At 39.0% G+C, this 21,720-nt stretch overlaps 1 protein-coding gene across 3 annotated transcripts in view; it reads left to right on the forward strand.

Annotated features, from left to right (window-relative positions):
• The window catches only part of CD226 (CD226 molecule), a 111,169-nt gene that overhangs the window by 74,446 nt on the left and 15,003 nt on the right, over nucleotides 1-21,720 (forward strand). For all 3 annotated transcript variants that reach the window (XM_032603105.1, XM_032603103.1, XM_032603106.1), the window contains exon 4: nucleotides 10,550-10,897. In XM_032603105.1, the coding sequence (XP_032458996.1) occupies nucleotides 10,550-10,897 (348 nt within the window). The remainder of the gene's footprint in view (nucleotides 1-10,549; nucleotides 10,898-21,720) is intronic.

The following is a 21,720-nucleotide window of genomic DNA, read 5'->3' on the forward strand; positions in this document are numbered from 1 at the left end:
AAATGAATCAGTTATATATATACACATGTTCCCATATCTCTTCCTGCTTGCGTCTCCCTCCCTCCCACCCTCCCTATCCCACCCCTCCAGGCGGTCAGTCACAAAGCACCGAGCTGATCTCCCTGTGCTATGCGGCTGCTTCCCACTAGCTATCTACCTTACGTTTGGTAGTGTATATATGTCCATGCCTCTCTCTCGCTTTGTCACAGTTTACCCTTCCCCCTCCCCATAGCCTCAAGTCCATTCTCTAGTAAGTCTGTGTCTTTATTCCTGTTTCACCCCTAGGTTTTTCATGACATTTTTTTTTCTTAAATTCCATATATATGTGTTAGCATACGGTATTTGTCTTTCTCTTTCTGACTTACTTCACTCTGTATGACAGACTCTAGGTCTATCCACCTCATTACAAATAGCTCAATTTCGTTTCTTTTTATGGCTGAGTAATATTCCACTGTATGTATGTGCCACATCTTCTTTATCCATTCATCTGTCGATGGACACTTAGGTTGCTTCCATCTCTGGGCTATTGTAAATAGAGCTGCAATGAACATTTTGGTACATGACTCTTTCTGAATTATGGTTTTCTCAGGGTATATGCCCAGTAGTGGGATTGCGGGGTCATATGGTAGTTCTATTTGTAGTTTTTTAAGGAACCTCCATACTGTTCTCCACAGTGGCTGAACCAATTCACATTCCCACCAGCAGTGCAAGAGTGTTCCCTTTTCTCCACACCCTCTCCAGTATTTATTATTTCTAGAGTTTTTTGATGATGGCCATTCTGACTGGTGTGAGATGATATCTCATTGTAGTTTTGATTTGCATTTCTCTAATGATTAGTGATGTTGAGCATTCTTTCATGTGTTTGTTGGCAGTCTGTACAGCACATCTTGAGAGCTTATTTATCTTGCATAACTGAAATTTAATACCCATTGATTAGCAACTCCTCATTTCTTCCTTCTCCCAGACCCTGGAAACCACTGTTCTATTCTTTGCTTCTATGACTTGACTATTTTAGATACTTCATGTAAGTGAAATCATGCAGTATTTGTCCTTCTGTGATGGGCTTATTTCACTTAGCATAGAGTCCTCCAGGTTCATCCCTGTTGTCTCATATTGCACAGTTTTCTTCTCTTTAAGGCTGAATAATATCCCATTGTATGTATATTCCACATTTTCTTTATCCACTTGTCCATCGATGGACATTTAGGTTCTTCCATGTCTTGGCTGTTTGAATAGTGCTGCAATGAATATAGGAGTGCTGCTTCTGGATGAACACCCGTAAGTGGTATTGCTGAATCACGTGGTAGTCCTATTTTTAATTTTTTAAAGTAACCTCTATACTGTTTTCCATAGAGGCTGTACCATTTTACCTTCCTACAAACAATATACAAAATTTCCAATTTCTCCACATCTTCACCAACAACTAATTTCTTTCTTCCTTCCTCTCCCTCCCCTCTCTCCCTCCATTCCTTCCTTCCTTCCTTTTATATTAATCATCCTAACAGATGTAAGGTGATATCTCATTGTGGTTTTGGTTTGCCTTTCCCCAGTGATTAGTGACATTGAGCATCTTTTCATGTATCTGTTGACCATTTATATGTCTTATTATGTAAATCAAGTCTTTAGTCCATTTTTTAAATTGGGCAATTAGTTTACTTTGCTGTTGAGCTATAGGAATTCCTTATATATTTTGGAAATTAACCCTTATCAGATATAAGGTTTACAAATATTTCTCTTGTTCTTTAGGTGTTCTTTTTCTCTCTGTTGATTTTTTCCTTTGCAGTTCAGAAGGCTTTTAGTTTGATGTAGTCCCACTGGCCTATTTTTGCTCTATTGTCTGTGCTTTTGGTGTCATATCCAGGAGATCATTGCCAAGGCCAAAGTCATAATATGTTTTCTTCAGGAGTTTTGGAGTATCAGATACTACGTTTAAGTCTTTAATCCATTTTGAGTTGATTTTTATGTATGGTATAAGATAATGGTCCAATTTCATTCTTTCACAAAGTGCATATCCAGTTTTTCCAACTACATTTGTTGAAGAGACAGTCCTTTTCCCATTGTGTATTCTTGATACTCTTGTTGAAGATCAGTTGACCATGCATGTGTGGATTTATTTACGGGCTTTCTAGTCCCTTTCATTTGTCTGAAGTTATGTCTTTATGCCAGTACCACACTGTTTTAATTATTAGAGCTTTGTAATATAGTTTGAGATCATGAAGTGTCATGCCTCCAGCTTTGTTCTTTACTGAGATTGTTTTGGCTATTTGTGGTCTTTTGTGGTTCCATATGAATTTTATAATTATTTTTTCCCTTTACTCTCTTAAAGTTATTGAGGACCCCAAAGAGTTTTTTGTTTATGTGTGTTATAACCATCAATATTTACTGTATTAGAAATTAAAATTAAGTAAAACTGAAAAGACCAGAATTTATAAGCACATACCCATTAGCCATCAGAGCCTCTGAAAACATCAGTATCTTCTTATATGAGTGAATTTCTAAGAATATATATATTCTTGTATGATAAGAGTTAAAAAGGTAAATTAAATCTTAATATAACTATTAAAATAAGTTTGATTTTGCAGGTCTCAGAGGGAGATACAGAAACTCCCTGGGGTCTTCAGACCACACTATATGAACTACTGACTTACTTAGCTAGTGAATATTTACTGAGTGCTCTGTGCTGGGTATTCTAGCTGTGGTGGTAGGAAGGCAGGAAAATACTGGATGACCTTCTTAGTATCCAGGAATTCATATCACATGTGGGTCCCTACCCTATCTCTGCATAAGACAACTCATATATCTGAAAAATAAGTTTATGTATATATTCAATGAAAATGATTTTCTCTCTCTTTTACGACCATTGAAATCTTAGTTGGTATGATAAAAAGCTGGATATTTGATACTTAAACACTCAGTGTTTGAGTCACCAGCCCAGCATTACCACAGAACAGTACTGTGAAATTCAGCCTCTTGATATGATCACTACCAAGGAAAGCTCCAGGGGGTTCAATTATGTTTCTTATTATACAGTTAACAGAGTAAAAATTGAAGGAATATGTGTGAACAGTCATATCCTCTTCTCTATTTATGTTCTAGCCTCTTTCAAAAGCCTTTTTCTTACATAAAATGTGATATAAAGATATTTACAATTAGTGAAACTATGTGAAATAACATCACCAATTATTTTTTTAATTAATTAATTAATTTTTTAACATCTTTATTGCAGTATAATTGCTTTACAATGGTGTGTTATTTTCTGCTTTATAACAAAGTGAATCAGCTATACATATACATATATCCCCATATCTCCACCCTCTTGCGTCTCCCTCCCACCCTCCCTATCCCACCCCTCTAGGTGGTCAAAAAGCACCGAGCTGATCTCCCTGTGCTATGCGGCTACCTCCTACTAGCTATCTATTTTACATTTGGTAGTATATATAAGTCCCTGCCACTATCTCACTTCATCCCAGCTAACCCTAACCCTTCCCCCTCCCTGTGTCCTCAAGTCCATTCTCTGTGTCTGCATCTTTATTCCTGTTCTGCCCTAGGTTCTTCAGAACATTTTTTTTGGTTTGTTTTCTGTATTTAGATTCCATATATATGTGTTAGCATACGGTATTTGTTTTTGTCTTTCTGACTTACTTCACTCTGTATGACAGACTCTAGGTCCATCCACTTCACTACAAATAACTCAATTTCATTTCTTTTTATGGCTAAGTAATATTCCATTATATATATGTGCCACATCTTCTTTATCCATTCATCTGTCGATGGACACTTAGGTTGCTTCCATGTCCTGGCTATTGTAAATAGAGCTGCAATGTACATTATGGTACATGACTCTTTTTAAATTATGGTTTTCTCAGGATATATGTCCAGGAGTGGTATTCCTGGGTTGTAGGGTAGTTCTATTTTTAGTTTGTTAAGGAACTTCCATACTGTTCTCCATAGTGGCTGTATCAATTTATACTCCCACCAACAGTACAAGAGGGTTCCCTTTTCTCCACACCCTCTCCAGCATTTATTGTTTGTAGATTTTTTGATGATGGCCATTCTGACTGGTGTGAGGTGATACCTCATTGTAGTTTTGATTTGCATTTCTCTAATGATTAGTGATGTTCAGAATCCTTTCATGTGGTTGTTGGCAATCTGTATATATTCTTTGGAGAAATGGCTATTTAGGTCTTCTGCTCATTTTTGGATAGGGTTGTTTGTTTTATTGATATTGAGCTGTATGAGCTGCTTGTAAATTTTGGAGATTAATCCTTTGTCAGTTGCTTCATTTGCAAATATTTTCTCCCATTCTGAAAGTTGTCTTTTCATCTTGTTTATGTTTTCCTTTGCTGTGTTAAAGCTTTTAAGTTTCATTAGGTCCCATTTGTTTATTTTTGTTTTTATTTCCATTTCTCTAGGAGATGGGTCAAAAAGGATCTTGCTGTGATTTATGTCATAGAGTGTTCTGCCTATATTTTCTGCTAAGACTTTTCTAGTGTCTGGCCTTACATTTAGGTCTTTAATTCATTTTGAGTTTATTTTTGTCTATGGTGTTAGGGAGTGTTCTAATTTCATTCTTTTACATGTAGCTGTCCAGGTTTTCCAGCACCACTTATTGAAGAGGCTGTTTTTCTCCATTGTATATTCTTGCCTCCTTTATCGAAAATAAGGTGACCATATGTGTTTGGTTTATCTCTGGGATTTCTATCCTGTTCCACTGATCTATATTTCTGTTTTTGTGCCAGTACCATACTGTCTTGATTACTGTAGCTTTGTTGTACAGTGTGAAGTCCAGGAGCCTGATTCGTCCAGCTCCGTTTTTCTTTCTCCAGATTGCTTTGGCTATTTGGGGTCTTTTGTGTTTCCATATAAATTGTGAAATTTTTTGTTCCAGTTCTGTGAAAAAAGCCATTGGTAGTGTGATAGGGATTGAATTGAATCTGTAGATTGCTTATGATAGTATAGTCATTTTCACAATGTTGATTCTTCCAATCCAAGAACATGGTATATCTCTCCATCTGTATCATCTTTAATTTCTTTCATCAGTGTCTTATAGTTTTCTGCATACAGGTCTTTTGTCTCCTTAGGTAGGTTTATTCCTAGGTATTTTATTCTTCTTGTTGCAATGGTAAATGTGAGTGCTTCCTTAACTTATCTTTCAGATTTTTCATCATTAGTGTACAGGAATGCAAGAGACTTCTGTGCCTTAATTTTGCATCCTGCTACTTTGCCACATTCATTGATTACCTCTAATAGTTTTCTGGTAGCATCTTTAGGATTCTCTATATATAGCATCATGTCATCTGTAAACAGCAACAGCTTAACTTCTTCTTTTCCTATTTGGATTCCTTTTATTTCTTTTTCTTCTCTGATTTCCATGCTTAGGACTTCCAAAACTATGTTGAATAAGAGTGGTGAGAGTGGACATCCTTGTCTTGTTCCTGAACTTAGAACAATGCTTTAAGTTTTTTACCATTGAGAATGATGTTTGCTGTGTGTTTTTCGTATATGGCCTTTATTATGTTGAAATAGGTTCCCTCTATGCCCACTTTCTGGAGGGTTTTTGTCATAAATGGGTGTTGAATTTTGTCAAAAGCTTTTTCTGCATCTACTGAGATGATCGTATGGTTTTTGTTCTTCAATTCGTTAATATGGTGTATCACATTGATTGATTTGCATATATTGAAGAAACCTTACATCTCTGGGATAAATCCCACTTGATCATGGTGTATGATCCGTTTAATGTGTTGTTGGAATCTGTTTGCTACTATTTTGTTGAGGAGTTTTGCACCTATTCATCAGTGATATTGGTCTGTAACTTTCTTTTTTTGTAGTATCTTTGTCTGGTTTTGGTATCAGGGTGATGGGGGCTTCATAGAATGGGATTGGGAGTTTTCCTTCCTCTGCAATTTTTTGGAGGAGTTTGGGAATGATGGGTGTTAACTCTTCTCTAAATGTTTGACAGAATTCACCTGTGAAACCATCTGGTCCTGGATTTTGTTTCTTGGACGATTTTTAATCACATTTTCAATTTCATTACTTGTGATTGGTCTGTTCGTATTTTCTCTTTCTTCCTGGTTTAGTCTTGGAGGGTTATACCTTCTAAGAACTTGTCCATATCTTCCAGGTTGTCCATTTTATTGCCATAGACTTGCTTGTAGTAGTCTCTTAAGATGCTTTGTATTTCTGCGGTGTCTGTTGTAACTTCTCCTTTTTAACTTCTAATTTTATTGATTTGAGTCCTGTCCCTCTTTTTCTTGATGAGTCTGGCTAATGGTTTATCAACACTTTTTATGTTCTCAAACAACCAGCTTTTAGTTTTATTGATCTTTGCTGTTGTTTTCTTTGTTTCTATTTCATTTATTTCGGCTCTGATCTTTATGATTTCTTTCCTTCTGCTATCTTTGGGTTTTGTTTGTTCTTCTTTCTCTAGTTCCTTTAGATGTAACCTTAGATTGTTTATTTGAGATTTTTCTTTTTTCTTGAGGTAGGCTTGTATAGCCATAAACTTCTCTCTTAGAACTGCTTTTGCTGCATCTCAAAAGTTTTGGATCATTGTGTTTTCATTGTCATTTGTCTCTAGGTGTTTTTTGACTTCCTCTTTGATTTCTTCAGTGATCTCTTGGTTATTTAGTAACGTATTGTTTGGCCTCCATGTGTTTTACGTTTTTTTCCCTGTAATTGATTTCTAATCTCATAATGTTGTGGTTAGAAAAGATGCTTGATATGATTTCATTTTTCTTAAATTTACTGAGGCTTGATTTGTGACCCAAGATGTGATCTATCCTGTAGAATGTTCCATGCACACTTGAGAAGAAAGTGTAATCTGCTGTTTTTGGATTGAATGTCCTATAAATATCAATTAAGTATATCTGGTCTATTGTGTCATTTAAAGCTTGTATTTTCTTATTAATTTTCTGTTTGAATGATCTCTCTATTGGTGTAAGTGAATTGTTAAAGTCCCCCACTATTATTGTGTTACTGTCGATTTCCTCTTGTATAGCTGTTAGCAGTTGCCTTATGTATTGAGGTGCTCCGATGTTGGGTGCATGTATATTTATAGTTGTTATATCTTCTTCTTGGATTGATCCCTTGATCATTATGCAGTGTCCTTCCTTGTCTCTTGTAACATTCTTTATTTTAAAGTCTATTTTATCTGATATGAGTATTGCTACTCCACCTTTCTTTTGATTTCCATTTGTGTGGAATATCTTCTTCCATCCCCTCACTTTCAGTCTGTGTGTGTCCCTAGGTCTGAAGTGGGTCTCTTGTAGACAGCATATATATGGGTCTTTTTTTATATCCATTCAGCCAGTCTATGTCTTTTGGTTGGAGCATTTAATCCATTTACATTTAAGGTAATTATCGATATGTATGTTCCTATTACCATTTTCTTAGTGGTTTTGGGTTTGTCATTGTATATCTTTTCCTTCTCTTGTGTTTCCTGCCTAGAGAAGTTCCTTTAGTATTTGTTGTAAAGCTGGTTTGGTGGTGCTGAATTGTCTTAGCTTTTGCTTTTTTGTAAAGGTTTTAATTTCTCTGTCATATCTGAATGAGATCCTTGCTGGGTAGAGTAATCTTGGTTGTAGGTTTTTCCCCTTCATCACTTTAAATATGTCCTGCCACTCCCTTCTGGCCTGTAGAGTTTCTGCTGAAAGATCAGCTGTTAACCTTATGGGGATTCCCTTGTCTGTTATTTGTTGTTTTTCCCTTGCTGCTTTTAATATTTTTCTTTGTATTTAATTTTTGACAGTTTGATTAATATGTGTCTTGCATGTTTCTCCTTGGATTTATCCTGTTGGGACTCCCTGTACTTCCTGGACTTGATTAACTATTTCCTTTCCCATATTAGGGAAGTTTTCAACTATAATCTCTTCAAATATTTTCTCAGTCCCTTTCTTTTTCTCTTCTTCTTCTGGGACCCCTTTAAATTGAATGTTCTTGGGTTTAATGTTGTCCCTGAGGTCTCTGAGACTGTCCTCAATTCTTTTCATTTTTTTTTCTTTATTCTGCTCTGCAGTAGTTATTTTCACTACTTTATCTTCCAGGTCACTTATCTGTTCTTCTCTGTCAGTTATTCTGCTATTGATCCCTTCTAGAGAATTTTTTATTTCATTTATTGTGTTGTTCATTACTGTTTGCTCTTTAGTTCTTCTAGGTCCTTGTTAAACATTTCTTGTATTTTCTCCATTCTATTTCCAAGATTTTGGATCATCTTTACTATCATTACTCTGAATTCTTTTTCAGGTAGACTGCCTATTTTCTCTTCATTTGTTTGCTCTGGTGGGTTTTTACCTTGCTCCTTCATCTGCTGTGTGTTTTTCTGTCTTCTCATTTTGCTTAACTTAATGTGTTTGGGGTCTCCTTTTCACAGGCTGGAGGTTCATAGTTCCCGTTGTTTTTGGTGTCTTCCCCCAGTGGCTAAGGTTGGTTCTTTGGGTTGTGTAGGCTTCCTGGTGGAGGGGACTAGTGCCTATGTTCTGCTGGATGAGGTTGGATCTTGTCTTTCTGGTGGGCAGGACCACGTCTGGTGGTGTGTTTTGGAGTGTCTGTGACCTTGTTATGATTTTAAGCAGTCTCTCTGCTAATGGGTGGGGTTGTGTTCCTATCTTGCTGGTTGTTTGGTTAGGATGTCCAGCACTGTAGCTTGCTGGTTGTTGAGTGGAGCTGGGTCTTAGCATTGAGATGGAGATCTCTGGGAGAGCTTTTGCTGTTTGATGTTACGTGGAGCCAGGAGGTCTCTGGTGAACCAATGTCCTGAACTCGGCTCTCCCACCTCAGAGGCACAGGCCTGACACCTGGGCAGAGCACCAAGACCCTGTCAGCCACTGGACTCAGAGAAAATGGAGAAAAAAAGAAAGAAAGAAAGAAAATAAATAAAATAAAGTTATTAAAATAAAAAATAATTATTAAAAAGTAATTAATAAAAGAAAGTAAAAAGAGAGCAATGGAACCAAAAAAGAAATCCACCAATGGTACAAGTGCTAAAAACTATACTAAACAAACAAACAAACAAAAAATAGACAGACAGAATCCTAGGACAAGTGGTAGAAACAAAGCTATACCGACAAAAGCACAAAGAAGCATACATATACACACTCACAAAAAGAGAAGGAAAAAAATATTATATCTATATATAAAAAAAAGGAGGAAGAGAGCAACCAAATCAATAAATAAATCTACCAATTATAATAGGCTCTAAATACTAAACTAAGATAAACATAAAACCAGAAACAAATTAGATGCAGAAAGCAAACCCTAAGTCTACATTTGCTCCCAAAGTCCACCGCCTCAATTTTGGGATGATTCGTTGTCTATTCAGGTATTCCACAGATGCAGGGTACATCAGGTTGATTGTGGAGATTTAATCTGCTGCTCCTGAGGCTGCTGGGAGAGATTTCCCTTTCTCTTCTATGTTCACACAGCTCTTGGGGTTCAGCTTTGGATTTGGCCCTGCCTCTGCATGTAGGTCACCTGAGGGCATCTGTTCTTTGCTCAGACAGGACGGGGTTAAAGTAGCAGCTGATTAGGGGGCTGTGGCTCACTCAGGTCAGAGGGAGGGAGGGGTATGGAATGCAGACCACGTAACGTTGCACCAGCCTGAGGCTCGCTGCGTGTTCTCCTGGTGAAGTTGTCCCTGGATCACGGGACCCTGGTGGTGGCGGGCTGCACAGGCTTCTGGGAGGGGATATATAGATAGTGACCTGGGCTGGCACACAGGCTTCTTGGTGGCAGCAGCAGCAGCCTTAGCGTCTCATGCCTGTTTCTGGGGTCCACGCTGATAGCCGTGGCTTGCACCTGTCTCTGGAGCTCATTTAGGCCGTGCTCTGAATCCCGTCTCCTCATGCACCCCGAAACAATGGTCTCCTACCTCTTAGGCAGGTCCAGACCTTTTCCCAGACTCCCTCCCGGCTAGCCATGGTGCACTAGCCCCCTTCAGGCTGTGTTCACGCCGCCAACCCCAGTCCTCTCCCTGGGATCCAACCGAAGCCCGAGCCTCAGCTCCCAGCCCCCGCCCACCCCGGCCGGTGAGCAGACAAGCCTCTCGGGCTGGTGAGTGCTGGTCGGCACTGATCCTCTGTGCGGGAATCTCTCCACTGTGCCCTCTGCACCCCTGTGGCTGTGCTCTCCTCTGTGGCTCCGAAGATTCCCCTCTGCCACCCGCAGTCTCCACCCGCGAAGGGGCTTCTGGTGTGTGGAAACCTTTCCTCCTTCACGGCTCCCTCCCACTGGTGCAGGTCCTGTCCCTATTCTCTTGTCTCTGTTTTTTCTTTCTTATTTTGCCCTACCCAGGTACGTAGCGAGTTTCTTGCCTTTTGGGAGGTCTGAGGTCTTCTGCCAGCATTCAGTAGGTGTTCTGTAGGAGCTGTTCCACATGTAGACGTATTTCTGATGTATTTTTTGGGAGGAAGGTGATCTCCACTTCTTACTCTTTCTCCATCTTGAAGGTCTCCTCTCCATCACCAACCATTTTGATAGAACTTTCTGGGTGGCTTCCGCCTTAGCATCCAAGAATTCGAGGACTGAAGTATAATCATTTGCTTCTTCTTTTCAGACACTTTTGAGACAGCTGTGCCATCAAATAGCCAGACAGTCTCAGAACCTGGAAAAAATGTCACACTCACCTGCCAGCCTCAAATGAAATGGCTGTTACAAGAAGTTACATGGGAGAAGATCCAGCCCCATCAGATTGACCTCTTAACTAGCTGCAACTTGTCCCAAGCAAGAAGTTACACTTCAAAGTACCCAAGACAGATACTGAGCAACTGCACCCAGGGAATGAGGAGGGCCTTCATCACCATGCCCCACATTATGACCTCTGACTCAGGACTCTACCGCTGTGGCTTCAAAGCCAGCACAGGAGAAACTGAAACCTTCGTGATGAAACTGATCGTAACCGATGGTGAGTAGGTGACAGATGCCTTAATGTGTCAAAAATGGAAAAAGCCAGCCACTGTGGATTGGTTTATTTTGTCCTTTTCATGACTTTATTATTCAAAATATCTTTAATGATTGAATTTGGTAAGTTGTCAGTTATCAAATGTTAGTGTTTATCTTGCTAATCCATCAATCACAGATTTAACAATAATAGATGTTTCCCATTTTTTTGATCTGCCACTTTCCTAAAATTAAAAAGAAAGATTCAGTCCGTCTGAAAACTACACGGTATCAACAGCCTATAAGTTTCAGCTGTATAATTTCTTTTTTTTTCAGCTGTATAATTTTTAATTTTCCAATTACTTTAAAACTTTTTGGTGGTGGTAACTAAGTTTTATAATCCTCGTGTATCCTCAGTAATAATAAGGTGTTAGATTGGTATTTGCTGAATCAGTGTTGAGTAAAGGGTAATAACTGTTTAGTAATGTGGTTGCTACTTTGCCAGATCAGAGCTTTGGTTCCCTCAGTTTTTTCCAGAGCTGGGAGCAGGAACAGACTGGCCCTGAAGCTTTGAAACTGACCTTCAGGGCCTCTCACCTGAGCTGGCTCTTTCCAAGGCCCAGTACTTACTTTGTATTAGTTATTTGTCTCCTGTGTCATGATGAAGCCCTAAATTGTGTAAGCTTCAGGCTCCACAAAACCTGTGTGAGTGTAAGGAGAAGTGGTATTTCAGCGACTGATGGGCAGGTACAGAGAGGCCTGTGTAGACGCATTCCAGTTGAGTGGGAGGAAGTCTGTCTCAGACTGCCAGTTCTGCTTCCAGGCAAGTTTTCTCACTGCAGAGGGACCTGTCAGAGAAAATAATCTATATTTACTGATGACAGAAATTTTATTTCACTTTACTCTCTCCCTCTTCTTCCCTCCCTCTTTTCCTTCCTCCCTTCCTTCCTTCCATCCTTCCATCTATCCATCTACCCATCCATCCATCTTTCCTTCTGCCTTTCTTCCATATGCTTCTAGCCAACTCATGTGCCTTGGCCTGTGTGTAGACTTTTAGAGCCAAGGCTTCCTAGGATGTGGCTGCCCGTTCATAGACTCTGCTTATACTGCAGGCTGAGATTCCCTCCTGCATCAGGAAGGAAGAAGAGGAGGTTTTGTATGCAGAGCAGCCTCCACTGCTGTCACTGTAGCAGCTGTGTGTGCTAAGGAGGCCCTTTGCCAGAGGTTAGCAGCTTTTGTACATAGTCACCTCTCACAGCATCAAAGCTTTCTCTACTCCTCTTAATGACAGAGGGAGCTTAGAACTTGATGAAAAAGAGGGTTGATGGAATATTGGGGGAGAGATATTAAGAGGTTCTTCATGACTCCATTCCTTCAGACACATCGAGAAAATATTTCTCACCTTTAAAAAAAAAATACTCTTGCATTATAGAAGTGTTTTTAAAACCTGGCCAGAAAAAAAGAAAGAATAAAGGTAGTCGCTAATCTTCTCTCAGAGACCAAGGCAAAAAAAAGTTCTATTCAGAAAATGTCATAAAGAACCATTTTCAAACACTTCTGAAATAAAATCTTGTCTATTATATGTTGAAAAAGTTATTAAAAACACCTTAAATCATAGAGAAAGTGGATTCTTGGAGGTATAATTATTTAACTCTTACTAATTAATAAAAATGTCTTTCAGTTACCCAAACATGGCTAAGTTCCTTGCACAAAGCTGTTTCTTTTCCTTGTACATAAGCTATAAACAGTGTCCAAAATGAAGGTGACAGTGTAATGGTCAGCATTGTTAGAGTTCAAGTGTTTTGAATTCTTGAAAAATGGCTTTTTGACATTCAACTGACCGGTTGAAAGAATATCAACTCGGCCCATTAGTAAAAAGTTATATTTGATAGAAGATGACAGCTGTTTACTGTATGTTTTGGTTTAATTCCTTTTTAAAATAATTATAAGTAAAGATTGAAGATAAAAAATCAGATGGAAAGCAAAAATAGATCACTTGTGTTTCCCTGATGTGATTCGATTATTTCAAGTCCTGAAACTGTTTGGTCAAAAATCAATGTAGGGGGTTTCCCTGGTGGCACAGTGGTTGAGAGTCCGCCTGCCGATGCAGGGGACACGGGTTCACGCCCCGGTCCGGGAAGATCCCACATACCGCGGAGCGGCTGGGCCCATGAGCCATGGCCGCTGAACCATCAAGTTTCAAGTACAGCTTTGATGATCAGAGCAGAGCAAAGGGACAAAACAGAGTCCGGGGATGTAAACAGTATGCACGGGGTGGGGCAGGGGAGTTGTGCATGGGTGATTGCACTCAAATGACTAGGTTGGTACAGAGATTCTGAGTTATGGATTAATATAGAAGGAGGTAGGCTCAATTAAGTGATAACTTGGTGAAATACTAGATCTCATGTAAGAGCAATTAAAGCCACTATCAGTTCTTGATCAAAGATGGCACAAAGTAGTATTTAAGGAAGTAAGTCAAATAGTAGAAAAAGAGAAATTTGAGGCAGAGGAAATTAGCTAAGAGTCAGTTGCAGTAATTATGCATGACTGAGTACATGAATGACTGAGTACATGAATGACTGAGCTCTCAAACTAGGCTACCACTGTCACATACTGGGTCTTTGGGCCACAAAAAAGGAGCCCACTTCAGGTAGACAAATGACAAGTGGCAGATAAATTAGAAAAAAGGTGCCCCTTCCTCCACACTGATGCAGACCCAAGCTGATGCACAGGCTTGGTGATGGGCCACAGGTCCCCTACCCACTTGGCTGGGCACACAGGTGGCCTGGAGAAGGGGTAGGTGTCGTTGGTCAGATTGGAACGTCAGCTTGCGCTTGTCATCAATGCCACGTTCCTACTTTCTCCTTTTCCCAACCAATTTACTAATTTTCACCACAGTTACCTCCTTTCCTTTAGGGTTTCAGTCTGATCTTACCATCTTCACGATCTTTTCACATTAGCTCAAACTGCTTCCCTGACATCGAACCATCAAGCATCTTGAATTTCTCAAATTTTTATAACTAGGAAACTGATACCCTTGAGTCATTTAATAACTGTGCCTGTTTGCAATGGTCCTGACTCTTATATTAGAAATTACTTGAGATTAAGGATTATGACATCTCTGCTTAGAGCTGTCAATGTATCTTTCCAGAATGTGCTTAATAAGTGTTCTTGACCGATTCTGTGTATGTTAATATTTCTGTATGTTCTAGTAAGGACTGTGTCCATTTTATTTCCCAGTTTTCTAGCTGAATTATTTCTAGATTTTCTTCATCAACACAGCATTTGAGGTTTAGTGATTGCTGATCAAAGAAACCTGAACTCTCAGAAAATCCACTGCAATGTTTGGGGAGAAAATTTTCATGAACTTTGTTCACATATGTATCTTTCGAAAAGGTGATTTCTTTTTTTTAGTTCTCTTGTTTTGCATATTCTATATAAATGGTGTATAATTGCTAGTCAATAGACGTGGAGGATGGAAATTATAAATGGAGATTGCAGAAGTTTTCACTAGGAAATCATGGGGCCACAACCAAGAGAATCTTCCCATATCTTTCTTCTGTCAGGTATGGGGTCGACCAAGGGGTAACTTTGAGGAATAGATGCTATAGGTTCTAAATCTTGCCTGTGCTGGCTTGGTGGAGATTACTGCCTCTGGACTCTGTGCTCCTGAGTTAGACCATGAGAATATTATGGAGGAGAAATAAACTTCATTTCTTTCTTTGGCCTTAGTTTCTGCTAAAATTCACTCATTTTTCTCCCAGGTGATTTGGATTCCTAAACAGTTTGAAGTTGTCGACAAAATGTATATTTTTAGGGATTTATTAATCCAGAACCTTCTGTCCCACTCCTCTGAATTTATAATAGATGCAACTATTGTAGGCATGGCATTTTTCTGAGCTGGTATGTGCTGGGCTGCCAGATACGTACATTTCCATGACCCGGTGTGATGAACCTCAGCCTTTTATCATCTCTTCCTACATAGAAAATAATGTCCATGACAGTTAATTTATATGATAGAACCATAGGACCGGAATCCCAGAGCACTGGTGTCACTGCCTGGAGGCTCAAATAGCCTCTACCAATACGGATCAAGTACAATTTTTAGCCCAGTTTAGTTATGTTATTAAAATTCTGGATGATAACTGGGTATCCAGATGAAACATACTGTTTCCAACATCACAAGTGAGTTGATTGCTCAATCAGGGCCTATTATGTCGTTGTAGTTTTACAGTTGCCTCTGCCCACATCAGTTCTTTTATGAGACATCTAATTTAAAAAAAAAAAAAGCAAGCAGTCAGTCATTCATCAGTTTGTTTTGTGAGCCCACATGTTGATTTATTCATCTTTCTTTCCTAAGGCACACAATCCTGGAATGTTTGCCTGCAGTCATTGTTTATACGTACCATATTTGTGTGGATAAACAAGGTATTGGATTGACAAGTTATTAACAGAGAGAAGGAAATGTTGAAAATCTAATGTTAAGTGGATTTGATGGTGCTCTTACATAAGGAACATTGATGAATGTGTATTGTTATCACTACTATAAACAAAGTAAGTCGGTGGTATTAGAAAGCAGCTAATCCAAGGAACTGCTTTTCTTCAAGTGGATCTTTATCCTCAGCCTGAATTTCAAGTAATCTTCATGACACTTTCCTCTCTTTAGGAACTTAGAGTACAGGTAGGAGTTCAAATTCAGAAATTTGATTTTCTTCCCACTTAAAATCCATGACCACACTTGTGTGAGAGACCTACCTAATGACTCCAAAGGCAAAATAGCCCTTTGGACTCCTTTGTCGTGTGTGTGCTTTTTTTATTTTAAAGCATCTGGGAATTGTTAACAGCTTGTAATTGTCTCTGAGAGCCTTATTAGAAACTGAACGTAGATGACTGTGTGAAGTTTTCCCCAAAGGCAAGTAGAAAGTTACTTAAAATTTAAAAAAAAATTAGTTCTTCATATAAGATTAATGGCATTTCATTCTTAATAGCAATTCTAGCTTTAAGTATTGCAATTCAATTAGTCAGACAACTACTTCCAACTTCAACTGAGGTATTTCAAACACGTACTGACCTGACCCTTGACAAATATTCAAAGGTGACCTAGTAGGTTTGCAGAGGGCTATGTTATTTAAAAGAACAAGAAATGAAGAATAAACACGGATCTGTCATTTGTAGAGATACATCTTTGAACCCCCATTTGTATCTTAAAGTTATTTACACTGAAACGATTCAGGGGTTTTAAAGAGTTATTTATTTAACAGAGGAGTATGCTTGGATAATTTAATAAAATAAATATTTTGTAATTCTCATTGGTCACTCTAAACTTCATTTCCAGAGTTAATTTGATGTATTTCACTTTGCCTAAAACTCAAAAATAGCTATGATGTTCATAATCTTTTAAGTATAAGAGTAGTGTTTTATTTAATTAACCCACAGGAAGAGATTCTTCCTTTCACGGATGTAAGGTTGAACTGTTTAAAGCTCTCCACTGCACTGGTGAGGAGAAATGGCTTTAGCTAAGGTGAATAGTGAGTGAAATGAAAAATCCTTATCAACACAGTGATAGACACGGGCAAGTAAAGAGTAAATATTGAGATGAGAAACTACGTTAACAAAGGATGGGATATTTTCTGTGGCTTCAAATCAAAGAAGCTCAAGGACATGATGGATGTGCAAATGACCCCCAAATTGGGGCCACATAAGAGGTGAGTTTACAAATATAAAAAAAATGCAGGCTTGCAAAGTATAACCATTATTCTGATTTTTTCATGTTTTATATAGAGCACTGAGATAAATTCTTCACTCTTTTAATTTGTTTGTGTATATACACAAATTTTGTGAATTAAGATAACTGTGAATATTGTTAGGTGGGACAATCTGCCATATGGTAAACATTCAGTAAATACATGTGCTTGTGCTTGTGGGCAATTTTACGCTCACAAGAAACACGCAAATCCCACTTTAATCAAAACAGGTTGCTTTGCTTTTATGCTGGCTACCGTCTCCTCTTCCTGGTCTAATAAGTGAAGATATCAGCTTTGAAATCCAATCGTGCAATTCCTTTTTTGTAATCACTGGCTATTTTAAAAGTGGAAAGATCAGATGGATAATTAAACTCTAGAGCATAAAGCTGCAGGTTTTGCAATTATTACCAGAGCGCTTATTTCTTATAGCCAGGCATTAGCTTTCACATGTTTTGTAGAGCACTTAGTAAACACTTTTTTAATTAAAATGTCTTAAGTTGGATAGAATATTTGGAGGTAAATATTCAGCCCAAAGCTTGCTGTCTGTTTCATATTCTGAAAATATCTGTATGACATTTATAGCACATTTATATATAGGCCTTTATAAATGCCATATAGTTTGCAGTCTAAAGTTTTCTAAGAACCAAGGGAAAAGTGATAAATAGCAGTTATAAGAACTAAGTGTCACAGGGCTTTGTCTTGGCCATTATATGACAAACTCACACATTATGCTTGTTTGTGCCAGTCACTAAGGATCGACTCGTAATTACTCATTTAGTTGTCGCAACAGCTCTGTTATTATCTACATTTTATGGATGAGGAAAGTGAGATATGGAGAGGTTAGGTGAGGCATGAAGGCTTATCCAAGGCTTCACAGCTAGTAGGGAGAGGGGCTGGGATTCAAAGCCATGCAGACTGGCTTCAGGCTTCTTTTTCTTAACTGTGGCACTATGTTGCTTCTCCAAGTGGAAGGAAAAAATCATTACTGCCGTCAACAGCAACATCACAAGGGAAGCTGGCTACTGTGGAGTTCCGCAGCCTTGTGTCCATCCTTTTAGGAGGTTCATAGGTGCAATGGGTTACCTACTGAACCAGCACAAAAGAGCATCTGTAGGCAACGGAGCGGGAGTTTGATCGTCCGCTAGTTTCTTCCAGCTCCACCTGCTGAGGTCGCCCCAGGTGCTGTGTCTGTGGGTTCCCCGCTGACTCGTCCCCTTTTCTGGGGTTTGCAGGTATCCTGAAGTCACGTGAGGGGGGGTGTTCACACAGTCACATGAGGCACAAGCAAAATCAGGTAGTAGGTGTTAGGGTCTGGAGGGGAGTGCTGGTTGCTCATAAGTCATGTCCACACCAGGCACAGGCTAGGGCAACTTTACGAGTAGCCTCCAGGCAAAGGCGAATTAAGGTCCTTGCTGGAGAGAACTGGTGAGAGCTCAGCTCTCACGTGACTCATTGGCTTTGCCAACACCTGCCCCCAAGGTCTTCACCAGACCCGCCCAGCAGAATCTCCCTGTGGGCAAGCTTGCCTCCTTGAGCAACTGCCCTGAAACCGGCTCAGAGTTCCTGAACACGCCCTCCTTCCGCCTTAAGTCCCTCCTCCTTCCTCTCGAATCCGGCTCTCCCTCCAGTTCTCATAGTTGACTAATGACCACTGGACCCAGAGCTGCAGTTATTAGCCATCAGAATAAGGACAGCAAGGACTTAGCCTTCACAATCTACCACGAAAAAACGGAAGTCTATTTTCTATATTAAATATTCTCAAGAGTTATATTCTCTCACATTTATGGACCTTTATCTTGAACAGCTAAATAAATAAATAATTTAAATGGTATGTTAGGCCTACTTATGTTTTATTGCATGGGTAAAATGTTCATCTTGATTTTAGTGGAACATTTGAAAAATTTCCCATTATTTCCTCGTGGATAAGCATGATAGTGACACAGTAATGTAGACTTACACTTGGTTAAACAACAGTAATAACAACAATGTGTTGGGGAATTAGAATGGGAAACAAAATCTCCTCCCTACCCAGAAAACTGCTCCACCAAGGAAGAAGGGAAAGAAAACAATTTTATTGTTGAATAAGCATGAAACCAGAATTGTGATATGCATCGCAGGCAGTCCACTAAGACACTGCAAAGACAGAAGGAAATCTTAACCTTTTGTAAAGCCTGGCAGATACAACCCATTATATGCATGTTCTCAAGGTAAACAGTAACTAGTCCTCAAGTAGGAGGACTTGATAGCATCATTTGTCACACACAGCTCATCCTAAATTCACCTGGTATGACCATCTATGTTAGCTAATTGGCTTTATCCAAAGGAAAAATGAGCTTCTTACATCTTTACGCCAGGAGGTAGTTTTGCACCTCGGAGCAAGGTTCCCTTGGAAGTTAGGCTTCTACCTTCCCACAGAATTGGAAAATACGGGCTCTCTCTTCTTTGATGATTACATTCCAAAGATATGGCTTTGATTTATTACAGCAAAAGGATACAAAGCAAAATCAGCAAAGGGAAAAGATGCATGGGGCAAAGTCAGAAGGACTAATTCCCAGAAGGAAAGCAGGTGTTTAGCGTAAACCACATTGTTTGTATCAACAGTTTAGACTCAATAAACCACCCTAACAGTTAAGAAATGGTGAGAAAAAAAAAAAAAAAGAAATGGTGAGAGCACTCCCCAAATCCAAGTTCCCACACATTAGCCAAGAGCCAACCTTGTAAGCAGGCCTTTCTAAGGCCAGCAGTCTTCGGGCTGCTACATTAACTCTTTTCTGCACACTAATTCACCACAGAAGGGAGCAGGAAGTGTGCAGGTCTTGACATTCTGACTTGTGATGCATAAATTACAATCTCCTTTAATAAATAATATCTGTTTATGAAAATGGAGAAATATTTTAAGAAATAGAACATAAGACTAAGGAATACTTGGGTAGAAAGGTGAGACATCTAATATGATGGAGTCAGCCTTGAAAATTTTCTCAACAAATTAGCAGATCAGAACGTTCACCATCCCTGTGCCGCATATGCTGACTTGGGTACCCTTACCGTACTTCACTCGCTGTAGAGCACTATGGCCCAGAGTACGGCCAGTGCACATAGTGACACCAGAAAATGTAGCTACTGCGGTCAGCCTATTGAGTAGTAGACTTTACAACCTATCTTAGACTATGTGTTTCTCAACTGACGTAAAGCTTTAAAGTGTTTAAGTCACTTGGGAAACTATTTTCCATCAAGAGAGGCAAAACCATTGCAGCAAAACGTGTACATAAGATTAGAAACTCGCTTCCTCATTGGCTTGCTCTGTAATTATAGGACAATTATTTCGATTCTCTGCACCTTATGTTTCTCAGTTAAAATCTAATAATACTTTTTTTTAATTTTATTGAACATAGTTGATTTACAATATTGTGTTAGTTTCTGCTGTACAGCAAAGTGATTCAGTTATACATGTATATATATACTTTTTTATATTCCTTTCCATTATGGTTTATTACAGAATAGTGAATAGAGTTCCCTGTGCTATACAGTAGGACCTTGTTGTTTATCAATTCTGTACATAATAGCTTGCATCTGCTGACCCCAAACTCCCAACCCACCCCTCCCCCAACCCCCTCTCCCTTGGCAACCAGAAGTCTGTTCTCTATATCTGTGAATCTGTTTCCGTTTCATAGATAAGTTCATTTGTGTCATATTTTAGATTCCACATATACGATAATACTTTCATTTTGAGGAGGAATAGTTACTATTCACTCAGAAGAAAAATTAGAGGTTGATGTCATGGCCCTTTAATTCTCTGAAAATAATTTATTCCCTAGGACCTTCTTGCTATAAAACAGGGAAAGGTTTCTGAACTACAAAGAATATAAAATCGGTCTGCACAAAGAAAGTCGACCTTTGAAAACTTGGGATCATATTACCATGCCTGTATTTCAGGCATACAGGAACGTTCAACAGACTTCAGACTACCATTTTTTCCAGGGGTCCTCCAAAGCTACAACCATCTTATACATGTTTATCAACACCACTTCTACCTTTCCCCAGAAAGGTGAATCTAGTTACAGGGACAGGCATCCTCTGTTATACATGACTAGTGCAACATGGAATGTCAACGTGAAAAGAATAGAAATTAGTTATTTAACTCTAATTTTGAATGTGTGCAGATAAAACATAAGTTCACTCTTAATAGCTTACATTATGTGGTGCTTAAATATGTAAATAAAGCCCCCCTACATGTTTTATCTAGAGCCACCCCCATGGCCACCCTTGGATTGATTGCATCATCATTTTGCAGTTGCCAGAAAAGTGTCCAGAAGATCAAGTGATCTTATGCCAGGGTCTTCCAGGGAAAAGAATCAGAAGATAGGACTTAGAACTGAAGGCTTCCCTCCTCCATCTATTTTTTTCAGCAAATCAGTGTCTAATGTGGGACGAAGATTGGATATTTGCATTATACAGTGAGTCAAAAATTGGAATCAACCTGATAGTCCTGGTCTGTCAACTAACACACATCTATCCTGTGGGAACATACACAGTGTGTATCCCATCTGTACATAGAGCGAAATCAAATATTTCTCTTCTTTTTAATGAGGTAAGACAGCAAGAATAACTTTTACTCGTATCTACCATGACCTGCCCAGGGCTGGGTAGAGGGTCAGGATCTCTGAGTTTTTCTCAGCATGTTTTTTGGTCCAGATATTTAGGTTCTAAGTTGCTTGGTTTCCCCAGTCCCTAACCCCACCCCAGACTCTAATAAAAGATAAATAGTAAACATCAATGCCTGCTCTTACCGCCTGGCTCTGAGGCAAGGACCTGGAAGCATTTATATCCCAAGCCTTTCTAAGGGTTTATAACTCAGCTGTAAATACTTGTCGTTGGCAGAAACGTAGCCTGGAGGTTTGCAGTCCTCGAGTAAGTTACTCATTTATATATCTCACTGACGTGCTTTAAATTGTTTTAACTGTATTTACCTTTCTTTCCTTTTTTAAAATAAATTTATTTATTTTATGTATTTTTTTTTTGGCTGCATTTGGTCTTCATTGCTGCACACAGGCCTTCTCTAGTTGCAGCGAGCGGGGGCTACTCTTCCTTGCAGTGCGCGGGCTTC

Source organism: Phocoena sinus, chromosome 14 (genome assembly GCF_008692025.1).
Source record: "Phocoena sinus isolate mPhoSin1 chromosome 14, mPhoSin1.pri, whole genome shotgun sequence".
Lineage (NCBI taxonomy): Eukaryota > Metazoa > Chordata > Mammalia > Artiodactyla > Phocoenidae > Phocoena > Phocoena sinus.